The sequence below is a fragment of the Pristis pectinata genome, chromosome 11 (genome assembly GCF_009764475.1).
Source record: "Pristis pectinata isolate sPriPec2 chromosome 11, sPriPec2.1.pri, whole genome shotgun sequence".
NCBI classification, from domain to species: Eukaryota; Metazoa; Chordata; class Chondrichthyes; order Rhinopristiformes; family Pristidae; genus Pristis; species Pristis pectinata.
In genome coordinates this window covers 33,604,258-33,624,256 of record NC_067415.1, presented here as the reverse complement: position 1 = coordinate 33,624,256, position 19,999 = coordinate 33,604,258, and the positions used below count along the sequence as shown (strand labels likewise).

Here is a 19,999-nt window from a genome sequence, read left to right as displayed (position 1 = left end):
ATCCCTCTACTTCATTATCCAAGTCATTTACAAAAATCACAAAGAATAAGGGTCCCAGAACAGATCCCTGAGGAACACCACTAGTCACCAACCTCCAGGCAGAATATTCTCCATCTACTACCACCCTCTGCCTTCTGTGGGCAAGCCAATTCCGAATCCACGCAGCCAAGTCTCCGTGGATCCCGTGCCTCATGACTTTCTGGATAAGCCTACAATGGGTAACTTTGTCAAACACCTTATTAAAGTCCATATACACCACATCCATCGCTCTTCCTTCATCCATTAGTTTTACTAAGTCTTCTGCCTCTTCAGCAGTCTCTTGGTGTTGAAGGTAACAGGAAAGATGTGATTAAGCTGGAGAAGATGCAAAGAAGATTCAGATGGATGTTGCTTGGATTGGAAGGCTTGAGTTATAAGGGGAAGATTGGATAGTTTAGGTCTGTTCTCCCTAGAGCAAAGGAGGCTGAGAGATGACATGAAAGGTATATAAAAATTATAAGAGGTGTAGATAGGCAGTTTCCCATGGTAGGTGTGTCTGAAACTACAGGGCATAAGTTTAAGGTGAGAGGAAGAAGGTTAAAGGGGATCTGAGGGGCAAATCTTTCACAGAAAGAGCAGTTAAGAACATAAGAAATAGGAGCGGGAGTAGGCCATCTGGCCCATCAAGCCTGCTCCACCATTCAATGAAATCATGGCCGATCTGGCCGTGGAATCAGATCCACCTACCTGCCTTTTCCCCATAACCCTTAATTCCCCTATCTATCTAAGTGTGTCTTAAATATATTTAATGAGGCAGCCTCTCCTGTTTCCCTGGGCAGAGAATTCCACAGATTCACTACTCTCCGGGAAAAGCAGTTCCTTCTCATCTCCATCCTAAATCGATTCACTCGAATCTTGAGGCTACGTTCCCTAGTTCTAGTCTCACCTACCAGTGGAAACAATTTTCCGGCCTTTATCTTATCTATCCCTTTCATAATTTTGTATGTTTCTATAAGATTCCCTCTCATTCTTCTGAATTCCAGTGGGTATAGTCCCAGGCAACTCAACCTCTCCTCATAGGCTAACCCCCTCATCTCCAGAACCAACCTGGTGAACCTCCTCTGCACTGCCTCCAAAGCCATTACATCTTTCCTCAAGTAAGGAGACCAGAACTGCACGCAGTACTCCAGGTACGGCCTCACCAGTACCCTGTACAATTGCGGCATAACCTCCCTGCTCTTAAATTCAATCCCTCTACCAATGAAGGCCAACATTCCATTTGCCTTCTTGATAACCTGTTGCACCTGCAAACCAACCTTCTGCAATTCATGCACAAGCACTCCCGAGTCCCTCTGCATAACAGTATGCTGCAATCTTTCACCATTTAAATAATAATCTGATCTTTTATTTTTCCTTCCAAAGTGGATGGTGCCACCGAGCTAGTCCCACTTTCCTGCTTTTCCCTCTAAACCCTACCTATCCAGGTACTTATCCAAATGTCTTTTAAGTGTTATTGTACCATATACGCACCGTCCTCTGTGTGAAGAAGTTGTCCTTCAGGTCCCTTTTTAAATCTTTCACCTCTCACCTTAAACCTATGCCGTCTAGTTTTTAGTTCCCCTTCATTGGGGGAAAAAGACTGTGTGTGCGTTCACCCTATCTATACCACTCATGACTTTATACACTTATAGAAGTGTATAAACGTCTCAATCTTCCACATTCTAAAGAATAAAGTCCTAGCCTGCAAACCTCTCCCTATAACTCAGGGCTTGAATCCTGGCAGCATTCTCATAAATCTTCTCTGCACTCTTTAGTTTAATGATGTCTTTCCTGCAACAGGGTGACTAAAACTGTACACAGTACTCCAAGTGTGGTCTCACCAACGTCTTGTACAACTGCAACATGACATCCCAACTCCTGTATTCATTGCCCTGACTGATGAAGGCCAGCATGCCAAATGCCCTCTTCACCACCCTGTCTGCCTGTGATGCTGCTTTCAGCTAACTATATATTTGTACTCCTAGGTCCCTTTGTTCCACAATACTCCCCAGTGCCTGACCATTCACTATATAAGTCCTACCCTGGTTTGATTTCCCAAAATGCAACATTTTGCACTTATCTAAATTGAAAGCCATTTGCCAATCCTCAGCCCACTTACCTAGCAGGGAGGGATATAGACCACGTGCAGACAGATGGGATTAGTTTGCATTGGCGTAATGGTCGGCACAAGTATCGTGGGCTGAAGGGCCTGTTCCTGTGATGTATTGTTCTATGTTTTATATTTTCTATTGTTTACTTGTGGCCTGAGGTAAAGAGAGTAATGCAAAAGGAAGAAGAAAATCGCTTGAAAATAGCATCATACATTCTATTAACTGAAATTTTGAATATTTGTAAGCATGTCATCGTTAGGACTAAAATTTTAAGTTTCCGTGAAATAGATTCCCTCGTGGTAATTATGTATAGATTCCACAAGATGGTGCCTCTGAGCCGCAGTTATGTTTGGGTCCAAGAAGTGTACACTGCTGTATTCTGCAAGGTTTGCCAGTCAGCAGTCTTCTCATTCATTGTTACAGATCCGAATGTTACCATAGTTCATGTAGAAAAATGTACAAAATTGAAATGCATAAAAACAGAGACCAAGGAATTTGAGTAACCTGACAATTAAGAATTCTAATTAGTGCAGAGCAGCAACCAACAAAGTCACTAGAATGTTAAATGAAGACACAAGAAATTCTGCAGATGCTGGAATCTGGACCAATACACAAGAAGTGCTGGAGGAACTCAGCAGGTCAGGCAGCATCCATGGAGGGAAATAAACAGTCAACATTTCGGGCCGAGACCCTTCGTCAGGACTGGAAAGTAAGAGGGCAGAAGCCAGAATAAGAAGGTGAGGGGAGGGGGAAGAGTACATGCAGGCAGGGGATAGGTGAGTTCAGGTGATAGGCGAGTCCAGGTGAGAGGGGGAAGGTAGTGGGGAGGGGGAGAAGATGTAATAAGCTGAGAGGTGATGGGTAGAAGAGGCAAAGGGCTGAAGGAGGAGGAATCCAGTAGGAGAGGGCAGTGGACCACGGAATAAAGGATGGGGGAGGGGAGGAGAGAAGATGGGCAGGTCATCAAGGCGGGGGAAGGGAGCCATAGGAATAAGGGAAGACAGAAGCGGGGAGGGGGGGGGGGGGTGAGGGAGAGAAAAAGAAGGGGTGGGGTTACCTAAAGTTAGAGAAATCGATGTTGAAGCCATCAGGTTGGAGACTCCCAAGCCAGAATATGAGGCATTGTTCCTCCAATGTGGCAGGAGAGGAGGCCATGGATAGACATGTCTGTATGGGAGTGGGATGTGGAATTGAAGTGGGTGGCCACCAGGAGGTCCTGGCTGTTGCGGCAGATGGAGCGAAGGTGCTCGACGAAGCGGTCAGCCAGTCTGCATCGGGTCTCACCGATGTACAGGAGGCTGCAAAAAATGACACCCTCGAACTCACAGGTGAAGTGCTGCCTCACCTGGAAGGATTGTTTGGGACCCTGAATGGTGGTGAGCAAGGAGGTGTAGCACTTGGTGTGGTTGCAGGCATAAGTGCCAAGGGGATTATTGGTGGGGAGGGATGAGTGGACAAGGAAGTCACGGAGAGAGTGGTCCCTACGGAGAGAGGGGATGAGGACCCCGTTGGAGGTGGCGGAAGTTGCGGAGAATGATGTGTTGGATGCGGAGGTTCATGGGGTCGTAGGTGAGGACAAGGGGAACCCTGTCCCTGTTGTGTCGGAGGGGGTGAGGGCAGATGTGTGGGAAGTGGAGGAGATACAGGTAAGGGCAGCATTGATGGTGATGGAAGGGAATCCCCGGTTACTGAAAAAGGGGGAAATCTCTGATGTCCTAGAATGGAAAGCCTCATCTTGGGAACAGATGCGGCAGAGGCGGAGGAACTGGGAGAAAGGGATGGCATCCTTACGAGTGACAGGGTGGGAAAAGGTGTAGTCAAGGTAACTGTGGGAGTCAGTGGGTTTGTAGAAAATGTCTGTGGTTAATCTGTCTCCAAAGATGGAGACAGAGAGATCCAGAAAAGGGAGAGAGGTGTAGGAGATGGACCAAGTGAATCTAAGGGCAGGGTGGAAGTTGGAGGCAAAGTTGATGAAATTGACGAGCTCAGCACGAGTGCGGGAAGCAGCCCCAATGCAGTCATCACTGTAGTGGAGAAAGAGCTGGGGGGCATGACCGGTGTAGGCTTGGAACAATGATGTAGCCAAGGCAATGGAAGGTAGATCTGAAGCAGTTGCAAGCAAAGTGTACAGTGATCCACTTCTGGTTGTTGGGGAGACATTCAAGCGTAGGACGTAGTGACGAGTAGAAGAACAAAGCTGATCTTCAACACTCGACAGTAGAGCTGTTGAGTGATTAACAAAGAAAAGATTCATGGCAACACTTTTTAAAAGGTTATTAAGTTTTAATTGCATTTTGACAATAATAGAATACCAAGATTTTTGAATGACTTAAAGGAAATGCTTTGCCTTCAATTTTGAATGGTCCATTGGAAAAATTTTTAATGTGGCCAAATCCCTATTCAATTCCAACCTCCTGTGCATCACAAATTTCCTTTACTTGACCATTGTTATCCATAACGCCAATTATCAAATAGCTTGGTTACGCTCAAAGCTAAATTAATATACATTTGTTTGAATGAGATATGGGAAGGGAAGTGGAACAACAACAATGGGAAAGGAGCAAGATGAATCCAGGTCCACACCATGTTAGACTGTCCTTTGCACTCCAATTGCTCTGTCTGTTGGGGACCGAGACTGAGAAAAATCAGATTAAATTTCAAGGTAATTCAAAAGATGTGAGTCACAGGAGCTGTCTCTAAATCTAGACAACAGCTGTAGAATCAAGTAGAGAGTTCATGTACTCGGCTCTAAGCTATTTCTTGTTAGTATATCTTGGCACTGGTAATACAAGCAGACTATCTCATTGTGTCATTGCCTAGTGGGAGCCTGGTTTTACCACCAGATCTTTGGTATTCATGTCTTTTGCATGGGATTGAATGCATTCCAGATGCTTGGTGCACAACATTTGCATTAACATATTCAACAAATTTATCATTTTTTTGTGTGGTTAGTTTGGAGCAACAGTTATTGGTCCAGTTTAAGATTACTGAACCAATCTGATACTCTTGAGGGAAGGCAGTTTACCTTAACAGTATTACATTAACATTTCTGCAAAGAACAGTGTCCATAATTTAATCAGGGTTAGCACAGTCACATTTTGCAGCAATCCTTATGCCATCAGCAAATCAAAGGACACGGTGGCCAATCCCCATTTTGAATCTGATCCATGTTTTCCTTGGCAGGCCAAAATCAGATAGCTTCACTGTGTTCACTTGACTGTTGGTTTTCAGAGCTATTCATCAGAGATGATAATGGAAAGTCGGGTACTAATGGTATTCACCAAATTTAGATGTGATTGGTTGGGTTGGATTTGTAAAATTTGCTCTAAGATAGCAGGAGTGTCATTTACATCCATGTTAAATAGTGTTAGGATAATGATATTTGCTTGTGGAAGGATGTAATAGTCATACAGCACGGAAACAGGCCCTTCAGTCCAACTTATCTGTACCAACCAAGATGCCCATGTAAGCTAGTCCCATTTGCCAGCTTTTGACCCACATCCCTCTCAACCTTTCCTATTCATGTACCTGTCCAAATGTCTTTTAAATGTTATTATTGTACCTGCCTTAACCACTTCCTCTGGCTGTTCGTTCCATATACGTACCACCCTTCGTGTTTTTAAAATAGTTGCCCCTCAAGTTCCTATTAAGTTTTTCCCCCTCACCTTATTTAGAATCCTTGGTCTGCTTACCTCATCTCAGAGGAAGACATTCCCCAGAAATAGCCACTGGTGGTGCAGTAGTTTGGCATGTAGATGTCGATGAAACAATGTTGGTATCAGGCCATGCTTCTAAAGAATATTTTATGCTGGTCAATAAGTACATCGTTAGCTATTTAGAGAGCAATAAATCTTGGTAAGGTTTAATTGCAGGATGCAGTAATTCATTCAATTCTTAATTGTCTGACTGAGTTATAGCAGAGCTGCAGTCAAACTGCATCTTATCAGAATATACTGAAGCCGACACAATCATGGAAGGCAGCTTTAGTTAATCTGCAGAATAAATCAGGATCCTGATTAAACAGCATGAGCTGGAATTGGTCCAGAAGTGGCACATCCATTATAAAGTTGTATTATGGATTGAATATTAACAATATTTGTCTATGATCCAGAATTCGAACACTGTTCAATGGCATCTCAAATGACAATTCAAATATGTAGGCGATCAGAATAAAAAAAGTCATAACTGTAAAAAAAAAATACATATTTATATAGTGCTTTTTAAGGTGCCATGGTGCTTCACAACTGAAGTATCTTTGACATGTAGTGATTGGTGTAACGTGAGGAAGCAAGGCAGATAGCTTGCACACAGCATTGCTCCACTAATGACAGCAAAGAAGAAAAGATAACCTCCTCTTGGTGCAGTTGGTTAATGGGTTAGACACTGGATGAACCCTTCTCAGTGAATAATGCTCTGAGCTTTTAAGAGTCCAGTGTCAAATCAGTGATGAGTCTTGTTTCAATTTCCAATTATCTTAATCCCACACTAAAAAAACTATTATTGTTCTATATAAAACTGGGGCTTTCATTCAGTGTCTGTAGGAATTTCTGGTGTGATGAATGGTTGCTCTTCTCTTAACAGTGAATTTGAAATGGCTATTATCTGGCATCAAACATGCAGACTTCCATTCATAAGAAAGAGAACCAAGAGTCTGCTCCACCATTTTTTAAGATCATGGCTGATCCATACGTGGTCTCAACACTACTTTCCCACTCTTTCTCCACATCCCTTGACTCCATTTTAATTCAAGTATCTGCCATCCCAAGGCATTCTATACATACATCAAGAGGGTAGGACCACACAACAATAAAGGAGGGACCATGTGCTTGGAGGCGGAGGTTGTGAGGGAGGTCCTAAATGAGTACTTTGCATCGGTATTTACCAGGGAGAAGGATGTGAAGGATAATGATCAGTGCAGAACATGCTAGGGCATCTTGAGATAAAGGAGGTCATGTTGGGTCTCTTAAAGAACACTAAGGTGGATAAGTCCCCAGGGTCTGATGGGATATACCCCAGGTTATTGAGACAGTCAAGAGATGAGATTAGTGGGACCTTGACCAAGATCTTTGTCCTTTCTAGCCACAGGCAAGGTCTTGGAGGACTGACGAGTAGCTAATATTGTTCAAGAAGGGAAATGGGGATAACCCTGGAAATTATAGACCAGTGAGTCTCGCATCAGTGGTAGGGAAGCTGATGGAGAGGATTCTTAGGGATAGGATTTATGAGCATTTGGAAAACCATGGCCTAATTAGGGACAGTCGGGCATGTCTTACTAACTTGATCAAGTTTTTCAAGGAGGTGACTAGGTGATTGATGAAGGTAGAGCTGTGGATGTTGTCTACATGGGTCTTAGTAAGGTACTTGACAAGGTCCCTCATGGTAGGCTCATCCAGAAGATTAAGATGCATGGCAAACACGGTGACTTAGCCATTTGGATTCAGAATTGGCTTGCCCATAGAAGACAAACAGTAGCAGCCGATGGAACTTATTCTGACTGGAGGTACATGATTAGTAGTGTTCGGCAGGGATCCATACTTGGATTTCTGTTATTTGTTATATATATATATATATATATATATATATATATATATGACTCTGATGACAATGAGGATGGATGGGTTAGTAAGTTTGCAGACAATAGAAAGATTGGTAGTGTGGATAGTGTATCAGTTGCAGATATGGGCAGAGAAATGGCAGATGGACTTTAATCCAGCCAGGTGTGAGGTGCTGCACTTTGGAAGATCAAATGTAAAGGAACAGTACACAGTTAATGGCAGGGCCCTTAACAGTGTTGATGTACAGAGGGATCTTGGGGTCCAAGTCCATACCTCTCTGAAAGTGGCTGCACAGGTTGACAGGGTGGTAAAGAAGGCGTATGGCATTTTTTCCTTTATTAGTTGAGACACTGAGTTCAAGACTCAAGAAGTTATGTTGCAGCTTTATAAAACTCTGGTTAGGCTGCATTTGGAGTATTGAATTTAATTCTGGTCAAGGCTTTGGAGAGGGTGCAGAAAAGGTTTACCTGGATGCTGTCTGGATTAGAGGGCATGAGCTATAAGAGGTTGGACAAACTTGGATTGTTTTCTCTGGAGAGTGGAGGCTGAGGAGAGACCTGATAGAGGTTTATAAGATTGAGAGGTATAGGTGGACAGCCAATATCTTTCTCCCCAGGTCAATATGTGTAAATGCTAGAGGGCACGGATTTAAGGCAAGTGGGGGCAAGTTCAAAGGAGATGTGCAGGGCAAGTTTTGTTTTTACACAGAGTGTTGGGTGCCTGGAATGCACTGCCAGGGGTGGTGGTGGTGGAGGCAAATACGATAGAGGCAAGGCGTTTAGATGGGCACATGAATCTGCAGAGAATGCAGGGATATAGACACTGAGTAAGCATAGGGGCTTCGTTTAGTTACACATTTAATTACTAGTTTAATTAGTTCAGCACAACATTGTGGGCTGAAGTGCTGTTCCTGTGCTGTACTGTTCTATGTTCTGTCTCCACCTTGAACATATAGCTCTATATGCTAGAGAATTCCAGAGTTATGACCCTCGGAGAAGAAATTCTTCCTCATCTCTCTTAAATGGGTAATTTCTTATTTTGAAACTGTTTCCCAGTTCTAGATACTCCCATAAGAGGAAATATTCTCTTCAGTATTCATCTAGTCAGCTCCTCCAGAATTTTATATTTCAAGATTACTTCTCATTCTTCTAAATTCCAATGAGTTTAAGGCCATCCTGCTCAAATTCTTTTCATACATCAGCCTCTTTTATTCCAAGAGTCAGGCCTTAGAACCTTCTCCGTGCTGTCTCCAATGCAAGTATATCCCATCTTAAATATGGAGTCCAAATACTCCAGGTAAGTCTCACCAGCGGCCTGAAAAGTTGCATCAAAATTTCCCTACTTTTGTACTCAGCACACCTTGCAATAATCACCCACATTCCATTAGCCTTCCTAATTACCTGTTGCATCTACACTTTTTTTTGTTTCATGTACTAGGATTCCCAGATCCCTTTGTACTACAACATTTTTGTAGACAATTTAAATAATTTGCTTTTCAAGAGACAACTTCTTGGCCACATGCTTAACCTGTTTCTATCCCTTTTGGAGACTTCTCGCAATATGCTAACCCATCTATCAGCAAGTTTGCCTACGGTTCTCTGGGCCCCTTCATCCAAAATCATTAATATAGGCTGTAAATAATTGAAGCCCCAGCACTGATCTCTGTAGTACCCTACAGAAGTTACAGAATGCCAGTTTGAAAAGACCCATTATCCTGACTGTTTTCTGATAGCCAATTTCCTGTCTTGTGCCATTATACATATTATCCCCAACCCTCTAAATAGTTAGGATAGGATTTTGAGAACTCATTACTTCCTAAGGTCAAAAATTATTGTCAAAGTAGCAAAAATGCTTAAAGTGCACACAGTTATTTAGCAGCAAATGCTACAACTTCAGACTTGGGCCATTAAATGCAAAAGTTGTTGTCAAAGGTGAACTGCTGCACCATTAACTTCACAAAAACGCCCCCATCAGCTGCATCAAGTGTCACGATACGAAGTGAACTTGCCACTTTAAACCAAATCATTTAAAGCTTAAGTACCTTTTTAAGTGTGATAATTGTTAGCTGTTGTCAACCAATCTTTTTGACAGTGACGAATAACTCCTACAGGTGTAATATTTTATTCTTTTGGGTTTTGATTGTTGTTGAGGATTTAAAAAACAGCCATTTATCAATTCTGTTTTTTCTTTGTCTTTTATCCCTTATTTCAAACTTTCTTTCTCTTCTTTATCAAATATGATACTTAATTTACCATTCTAACTTGATTGGACTATTTTATTTTATGCTGTTCATTTCACAATATTTCAAACTGCTCTGGTTAGGGAAATGCAGCTTGTCTATTCAGTCAGATTCCAAATGCTCAATAGAAAGAGGAAAATACAGTTTCCAACTGTGAAACTGACATGCAAGCTTGAACAACTGATTACTGGAATTTTGGGGCTGCTTTTATCCAAGATATAGTAGTATTGTAATTTCTGAAAGTCAAAGTCACTTGAATGTTTCTTTTTTTACCAATGTCACCTTGGGTAAATACTATTTTTCCCAGACATTAATTTTCTGATATTAAAACAGTCACACGTTCTTGTAATCTGCTAAATTTGGAATATTTATTGTACATTTTAAGACACCTGTATAAACAGTCACATGTAAAATCGGTACTCAGACATTTTCTTTTAAATGCTTCTATAAATATATTGAGATTTCGGCAAACAGCCTTTGCAATCAAACTAGCTGCTACACAGTGGTGCAGGCAGTAGAACTGCTGCCTCGCAGGGTCAGCAACTTGGGTTCAGTCCTGACCTCCGATGCTCTCTGTATGGAGTTCACACATTCTCCCTGTGACCACGTGGGTTTCCTCCGTGTGATCTGGTTCCTCCCCCACATCCCAAACACCTGTAAATTGTCTCTGATGTGTAGGTGAGTGGTAAAGCGTGAGGAGTATAAAATGGTTTACTGTAAATGGATTCTTAAGGTTGGCATGGACTTGGTGAGCAAAAGGACCCGTGCTCTCTAACTCTGACTTTATGACTAACTCAAGCTCTTCAGAAAGCTGCAAGCAATTGGTGCTGAATAATTAGACACGTACTGTAAATACATGCTTGTAAACACCGATAATGTGATTAGCATCTGTTACACATTTCATATCCTGCATCTTTGAACAGGTTAATATTCTGTGTTAATACAAATCTTATTGAGGGAGTATTACTTTCAGACTTTCATTTGATTGCAGTAATGTATTCAACTTGATGCTCTTTATACAGCTTTTGAAATTAATGGTAAATAACCCTTTTTTAAAAAAAATGAAATGAATAGAATGTTCTAAATTCAGGAGTGTGATTTTTTTTGTCCTATCCTTTCAACTTGGTATTTTTTTGACTTTAGCATGTAACTGTGATATTTGCTCCTACAGATAAATCCTTTGCACATGATACTAGCATATCATGTGTTAGGGTTTTGGGTGGTCATCTTGACAAACTGCAAAGCAGTTTTGTGTAGTAAGTGAAGGTTACTTGTGGAAAAAGCTATAATCACAACAAAATCAATGTTCCTCTTTCGAAGGTGAAGTACAAAACTCTCATTTGAATCTTGTCATTTTGTGTATGTAAGTGTATACCAGAACATTTTAAAATATTAAACCACACCAGATTTTTCATGACAGTTCTTTACTGCAGCTTCAGTTCCTTTAAATAGCCACACGATTTGTGTCAACATATGGCTTAAAAAGAGCAAAGTGAAGATTTGCAATCCAACTTAAAAGTGATAAAAATGCATAACAAATTAATCGTGATTTGAAAGAGAAATTGATTATAATTTCAGAGTGGAACTGACTTTTCTGTGGTTTAGCATTAATTGTGCTGTTATGAGGAACAAGATAATGGAGAACAGAAAAGTTCACACAGTGGATATACTGCGGATACCAGTCACTTTTCACATTATTGAGGCAATGAAAGACCATTTACATGGACCATCCTGCTGCTATTTGTAGATTACTTGGCAAAATAGAAATCTTTCAATAGCTCCCATTGACATCCTTCATCTTTCTGATTACATATATGAACTGATAAATATTATAAAATCAATAAGCTGTACTGCATAAATGAATTGTTATGGTTACCAAATGCTGAATATAAAGTATAATGTTTAGGGATCTGTATGTCGTATCAGAACAACATCACACCTTTAACTTGGCTAAACCATTTTAAATTTCTTTTATCGTTTTGGTTGTTTTTGTCTCTGTTTGCCAAAAAAATGATGAAATAACTGGAGGATTCTCTTTTCTTTGGTAGGTAGCACCTCTGTTACAAAGTTTTTCCGAATTATGAACAGACAATTCACAGATCTCGAATGGAATACCATCAATATGGCAGGTGATGAATGGTCACAATTGGACATGTTTTACAGGCACTGGGTATGTTTCACTTAAATAAAAAATAGCTGATTTCTATATGGATAAATGAAAATGGGTTTACAAATTTTGCCATGTAAAATGCAATATACTTGGGCATACTGGTTCACAGGTAACTTTGTAGATTTCTTATCTCATTTACTTTCATATTGACCTTTCCAGCAAGCTTTGTTTTCTTGTTTCAAATAATTCTTCCGTTTTCTCCAAAAGATGCAATGTTTTCTGCTTCAACAAAGCATCCGTATTCCGAAATCACCATATATTTGATACAAAAAAAATTAAACCTCATTTCATTTTAATAACTTTGAATTGTTGACCTATTGCCACTAACTTTGCAACCATTGGAAATGATCTTTTATTCACATCATATATTTTTGTAATGTAAACTTCCATTGAATCACTTCTCTACTCCAATCACATAACTTTCCCATTCACACTCCTGGAAGCAATGGGGTTGAATCTATTTCATTGCCTTTCATTATTTGGACAGTCAAAGGTACACACTGCTTAACCAATGTTTACGCAAGTTGATTGCTACCTCTTCATTCTGCCACATTTATAATTCTAAATTATTTAACCTTTATATGGATTTATCTATTCCACTTTGGGGTGTTATCCATTTGATCTCTAAAGAACAAAAGCCACACTGTAAGTGAATAAATAAACCCTGCATCCACACTTGCGTTTTTCCAACAGGTCTTTTCCTCCTGTGGCTACTAGTTATCACTTAAACATATACTGTATTTTCCACACAATCTGCAAAATATGCCAAACATTATCCTGAGGCCTTTCATTCCGACAGTGTTTGGCAAACCTCTTGCAGCACATTTTGATTCTTGCTTTGCTATATCACATCTAAATTAAACACAGAACAAAAGTCAATTTGGAACTCAAAACTGAGCTCCGTGCAGCTCCACTTCTCAATCTTTTCCAAGTCAAACAACATATATTGTTCCTTTTCACTTCATGCCCCTTAACCAATTTTCTGTCGATATTACTACATTTACTTTTATGTACACTTTCTTATCAGGTGCCTTCTGAAAATTAATTCACAAATCTACAACATCAAGTCACTCATTCCTTCAAAAGAGCTATGAAGTTTGTCAATCATACTTATTCTGATATCCTTGATTAAAGTACAGACTTATAAAGTACATGTTAATTATCGTCATTCAAAACTGGAGTTCCCTCGACTGACAATTTGACTAATCAGATAGTTACTCGTTTTATTCTTCCATCCTTTTTTGACAAGGGTAATGCATCTACAACTCTTCAATATCAGAGTATAACTTGTACAAGGTGGATTTAAATCACTAGTCAGAGCCTCTGCTATTTTCCTTTGAACATCAGCCATTGGGGTCTTTGCCCCAACAATTGTTTTGTATCCTCCTCCAATACAACCATATTCTTTGACCAGCATTTGATGCAAAATATTTACATCTGGCATATTTTAACCCCTACAATTATTCTGCTCCCTTCATCTGTGTCATCCTATCCAATCTATAGCTTTTATTTAAACAGCATTTTTTAAAAATTATCCACCAGGACCTTTTTGTATTAGTCCTCTAATCTCCTTTCACATCCCTATTACACTTCCAGCATTCCTCATGGTTATCTATAAAATTATTAACTCTTTATTGTGAGCCTTTCTGTTCAGATTTGACTTGATTTTAAGAAGATTCTTCATTTAATTAGGGAATGTAACATCTTGGAGTTGCATGTTCATTCTCTGCCTCAAAATCAAATCCCCATGTTGGCTTTTCCAGCAATCTAAAATTGGAAACTGCTTTATTATTGTCATATGTACCGAGGTACAGTAAAAAGCTTTGTTTCGCATGCCATCCATACAGATCACTTCATCACTTCAGTACACTGAGGTAGTACAAGGGAAAAGCAGTAACAGAATGCAAAATAAAATGTTACAGTTACAAAGAGAGTGCAGTGCAAGCAGACAACAAGGTACAAGGCCATGACGGGGTAGATTGTGAGGTCAAGAGTCCATCTTTTTGTACAAGGGGACTGTTCAATAGTCTTGTAACAGTGGGATAGAAGCTGTCCTTGAGCCTCCTTTGTGGAAGAGGATGACTGTGTACATAGAATGCAGCAAAAGAAACCAAGGGTATATATTAGCACTGGGGGAAATGAATAAATATTTTACTATGTCAGTCTTTTGTATAGAACAGGACAGTTCTCCCTAATGTGACTGTGCCAAAAATCATCACTTTTTTAAAAAATAAATTAGGAGTGGATCAATGTGCACATGCCTGCATGACTCTTAACTCTCTGGATGATACATCATTATGTGAGTGTATTTTACTACCATGTATATTCAAATATGTGTTTTGTCACACCTGGAATGATCTAAAATTCATCCCACTGTTCCATTCTGTCTCAGTAGCCCTCAACGTTGCTTTAAATAGTTTGCCAACAGTGATCTCTACCTCAACCACTCTGTCTCCTGTGTGAACAAAATTATCTCAATTCCTCTCCATGGTTAATTAAAATTGATGGTGTCTCAAATGATTCTCCAATTATAGGTATTTTATCTCCTTCATCATAATCCATTTTAAATAGAAAAGTACCTTACGTACCTATTTTGAGCACCTTCGCTCCATCTGCTGCAACAGCCAAGATCTCCTGGTGGCCACCCACTTCAATTCCACTTCCCACTCCCATACTGATTTGTCTATCCACAGCCTCCTCTACAGCTACGTTGAGGCCAGATGCAGGTTGGAGGAACAACACCTTGTATTCCGCCTCAGGAGTCTCCAACCTGACGGCCTCAATGTAGATTTCTCTAACTTCCGGTAACCTCTACCTTTGCCCCCCACTTTTGTTTTCCCTCATTCCTGTGGCCTCCTCAACCCTTTCCCTTTATGACCTGTCCATCTATTCCCCACTTCCTTCCCTTTCTTCCATGGTTGACTGTCCTCTCCTACCGGATTCCTCCTTCAGCCCTTTGCCTCTTCTACCTCTCAGCTTCTTATATTACTCCCTTTCATCCTCACCCACCCACCTATCTCCCCCTCTAACTTGGACTGACATATCACCTGCCAGCTCATGCTTCTCCCCCTTACCTTTTTATTCTGGCGTCTGCCTTCTTCCCTTCCAATCCTGATAAAGGGTCTCAACCCGAAACGTCAACTGTTTATTTCCTTCCAATAGATGATGTCTGACCTGCTGAGTTCCTCCAGCATTTTGCGTGTGTTACCTTTCGTACCTCGTGTCTATCCACACAATTTTCTTATTTCCATTATAGGCTTCACTTTGGTGAATTCACCAATTTAGTTGTCTGGCTTTAATGCTTTTTATTATTATGGGGCACACCCAAAACTGGAGACATTCTTCTAAACTGGCAAGACCACTGCATCAGCTGAGCACCACACTTTGCTACAATACTCTGTCCTTTTTTGAACAAAAATGCAAGATACCACTAACCTTGTGATATGTCCAGTTAAAATAGTTTATAGTAATCTATAGGGAGATCCCAATGGCATTTAGCTTGTGTTGGGTGGTGTTGAGGTGGTAGGTTGATTTTTATTCTAACTGCTCACTACTGAGCACATTAGGTAAAATATTGATTCAATAATTGAGTCATTGAATTTCACATCAGCACAAAAGTCCACATATCTAATGCCCTTGTGCTCTCTTTAGGAGAGCTCTGTCTACTCTCATTGCTCTGTCTTTATTCAGATCCTATTAAATAATCTTTTATCCCCATGTTATTTTTTATATATTTTAAAAAAAGCATTAAACCAGAACTTTGTATACTCCCTCTTATTTTTTTCTCTCTGACATTTAATTATTGACTCACCAAACAATGGAAATAGTTAATTTGTGTTTACCAACACAGAACTTCAAGTTTTAAACATTTCTTTATGGAAAATTTAAGAGAACTCTCAAGATCTTAATCTCATTAAAGATTTCCTTTTAATGGTTTTGCCTAGATGTTTATTAAGATTCAAGTATTTTTGGATTCAATTTGACTATGTGTAAAAAGTTTAAGATCATTTTTTAAAAAAAATTATTCAATATCATTCTGCAACCTAAATCTATAAATCTTTTTGGTCATCCTTTCTTAGTTGTCATGTCTTGACTTAAACAATTGGTCAAATTTTGTGACAGTCGGGTTCAACTATGGGCTGAGAGTTTATGCTCCAGCTTCTATTGATATGTTAACTACTTTGCTAGTTAATATAAACATTTGAGTAATACATGCGGAGTTTGAAAGAGATTCAGTATGAAATCAGTATTCATCAATGTTACAATTTGGTAGAAGGAATAAGATACTTTTTTTTAACATGGGTTGAAACAGGATGGAGGAGGAAATGGATCTAAGTTACAGAAAACCAGTAATAATTACGAAAATTGATAAGGCTAACTAAACAGTGCTGTCTACTTCTAGAGGGATAGAACTGAAAAGCAGAGAAATGTATTAAACACATTGAACTTAGATGCCACACCAGGAATTGTGTCCATATCTTTGTCCTCTATATTATGAGAAGAATATTTTATTTTTGAACACTTTTTCCACTGGCTCTATATAGTATACTATCAGAACAGACAGTATATCAAGAAACCCTGAACAAGTTCGAAATCTTTAGGTAATTGAATGCTGTGGTCTTTAAAGTTATGAAGGGATTGATAGGTCAACAGAAGTTTCATCATTTGTTGGAGACTGAAACAAGGGGCCATAATGCCATAGAGTTCAGGAGAAAGAACAGCAAGGATTGGGACTGCCATCTAAAAGAGTATTTGAAGTGAAAAGCATTGACATGCATTAAAAGCAAAAGCTGGATGAGTATGTGACAAATAAAGCTCTGGAAGGACAGGTTAATGGAGTTAGATGAAGGCAGATGTGAAGTCTCATGTGGAGGTGAAATTTTGACAGAGTGGTCTGTTTCTATACTGTAGATTCTGTGATTCAACTTTATTTTCTTATGCTTCGTATGATTTCAAAGTGTTGAGGAATTCAGTTTTAATATTATAATGATTACCTGAACAAATTGTTTTATCCTATTAAGTTTCAAACCTATTGATTTTTTTCCAAATTGGAGAATAATTCAAATTTAAATAAAATCTGATAGTTCCAATTCATTCATTTCCAGGCTTTGAAAGAAAGCTTTATAAAGGCAGTTGGAGTTGGAGTTGCATTTGATCTGCAGAGGATTGAGTTCCATGTCTCACCTTTACATTTGGAAGGTGGCCAGATTTATAAGGAGACAATAATGTTTTTGGATGGAGAACAGGAAGAAGCCTGGGCATTTGAGGTAAAATAATGTAACTTTAGTAGTAGTTAATAGCGTTAACTTAATTGAAAATGCTCACTAATTGTGTCTACGAGTTCAAGAATGAATAATGGACATTCTTGATTTTTTTTCCCCTCCTTGAGCATTGTTTAATCAATTGTTCATTAAATGATACTTGTATTTCAATCCTTTTTACTATCTGCAGACATGTAGTTACCACCAGCTTGAGAAAGAAGTGTAACTTTATTTCATTGCAAGACCTTGCTGCCTGGATCCTATTCTGCATCATCTTGCACTCTATTCACTCTCCCCACCATGATTGTTTTCCTCGTGGTTCCTTATTGCCCAATGCAATAAGTAACCTTCATCACCTCCCAGCCTGCAAAATCCCTAGAGTCCACTGTTTACTCTAATCACTTGTCTGTTCTATCAATTGTGAGGCAAAAGGAAGCTGTATTTTTAGCCATCTCAATCCTATACTTCTGAATTCCTCCTTTAAATGCCCCTCATTGTGAAGATTTTGGTTACCCCTCTTATTACCACATTATTGACAGCCATTCTTTCTCTGATTACCTTTCTACTGGAAAACTTTGGAACATTTTTCTATATTACAGATGCAAGTTGTCATTAAAGTGCAGCACATTTAGATTGAACACATGGACCAGTTCCTTTGTTAAATGCATGGAAATGGATCTATAAATGATAATATCCCGTGATTAGCTATATGAATACAAGTTACCAGTAATTTCTTTCTATCTTGCATATTTTAAAAAGGATTGAGAATATTTGAATTTTCTACAACTGAATTTGGCTGTTAGATGAAATTGATAAACCAAAACAGTACACAATATTCTAGAGGTGGTCTCACTCAATCCCCTATAGAATTGCTGTAAGACATCTTAACTCCTGTGCTCTCACCCTCATTATTAAACCCAACACTATTCACCTTCCTATTTTCTGGGTGCATGTACATGTTGACTTTCAATGACACCTTGGTCCCTTTAAGCATCAACATTACAAAATATGTCATCATTAACAAAAAAAGTACTCTGCTTTTTTGTTTTATGCATCATAATTGATAATCACATTTTTCCACATTATATTGCCTCTACCATGTTCTTGCCCATTCACTCAGCTTGTCTTTATCCACTGAAATCCTTTCTACATCCTTCTCCAAACTTAAGCCCAGTTTAATAAAATTGGCATGCTTGGAAATGTGACATTTGGTCCCCTTGGCTAAACTGTTAAAGGTTGTGAATAGCTGAGAGCCTATCTTGCTGTTGTTGAAGATACTGCAGCTATCCTGAGCTCAAATCTTTCGGCTGTGTCAGGCACAAGGGAAAATTTACAGCCAAACAAAAATGCCTTAAATGTACTAAAAAGATGTAAAGTAAAAATTTCAATGGCAGCCATCTCAAAATCCCTTTGAAGTATAGTCCTTTCTTTTAAAGTAAATTCACTACTGTAATGTGGAACACTTTAGGAGCCAATTCCAAAGATCCCACAAGCAACAGTGCAATGATTAACAGGTTTTAATGAGGGGAGAGTAATGAAAATTGATTGAAACACCAGCGTGAACTGTCTTGCAGACGTTAGGAAGGTGCTGTGGGATCTTCTACCCGAGTGATTTTTTTTAACATCTCATCTAAAAGGCTGCACCTCTGGTAATGTAAGCATCTTCTCCTATTGAATGATTACGTGCACATCCCTGGAATGGAACCTGAACCCACAGAGTTAGAAGCATGCCTGTTACCAGTGAGGTCTGACTGATGCAAAGAATTTGAAGTTAAAGAACATGAAGTTAAAGAACATGGAGAAAATAAAATCTGTACAGTATTGGTCATGTGGGTATTGAAGCAACCGACTGATGTACAGGAAATACCTTTGGGTTCTTTAGCAATAAACATGGCAATTTACTTATAGGCTTCTTCTGTTGATGTTTCCAATTTCCTATCTATTGAAATAAGTAATGACTGCCCCCTAATATAATTGGCAAAATTTGTTGTCTGTGGTTCAAAATGTCTTTCAGGTATTTCTGTTTGCGTTCTATAAAAAGGAAATTACAGAGTTCTTTGAATGCAAAGATCTTTAGCCCATCTTTACAGGTTAGATTTGTTTCTGCAGTCCAAGGCATCAAATCCTCACCAAAAAGTTTTACTTTGCATCTGTGCAAATTGTTTTTCTTCAGGCTATGAAATTCATATTAGCATGGGAATTGAGCTCCTCTAAAATCTATTTAAATAGGTTGAGAAATTGTCATTAACTTATTAGATGTAATTACAAGAAATTAAAATCACATTTAGTATGTTCACCACAAATACAAAATAATTTCTTCTATTCTTTGTGTCCTATGGATTGTTTTCATTTTTGAAAGTGTAGGCTTTATTCATTAAATTGAGTACGTCAAAGATTTGTCTGACTTTTCATGCTATTGAAAATACTATTGCACTATTTTCAAAGACGAGTCAGTACTATTAATCAACATGAACACTACGACAAATATGAAGCCTTCTTTCAAATGAATTTTCAAAGGCAAACTTGCATTGAATTATTGAGATTCATTCAATGTTAAATGTCAGTTAATATTAGCTGCTGCAATTTCCCCAAGAGTCAGTGGTTTTAAAAAAAATACACAAACTTTCATGCAGTTATATGCTTCA

The 19,999-nt window shown here is 39.1% G+C and overlaps 1 protein-coding gene across 2 annotated transcripts in view; it reads left to right on the top strand.

The window, feature by feature from the left end:
• The window catches only part of aasdhppt (aminoadipate-semialdehyde dehydrogenase-phosphopantetheinyl transferase), a 49,546-nt gene that overhangs the window by 17,335 nt on the left and 12,212 nt on the right, over positions 1-19,999 (top strand). For both annotated transcript variants that reach the window (XR_007957194.1, XM_052026681.1), the window contains exons 3-4: positions 11,972-12,093; positions 17,199-17,360. Coding sequence is in view for 1 of the 2 variants with exons in the window: in XM_052026681.1 (XP_051882641.1) it covers positions 11,972-12,093; positions 17,199-17,360 (284 nt within the window). In the remaining variant the exon portion in view is untranslated. The remainder of the gene's footprint in view (positions 1-11,971; positions 12,094-17,198; positions 17,361-19,999) is intronic.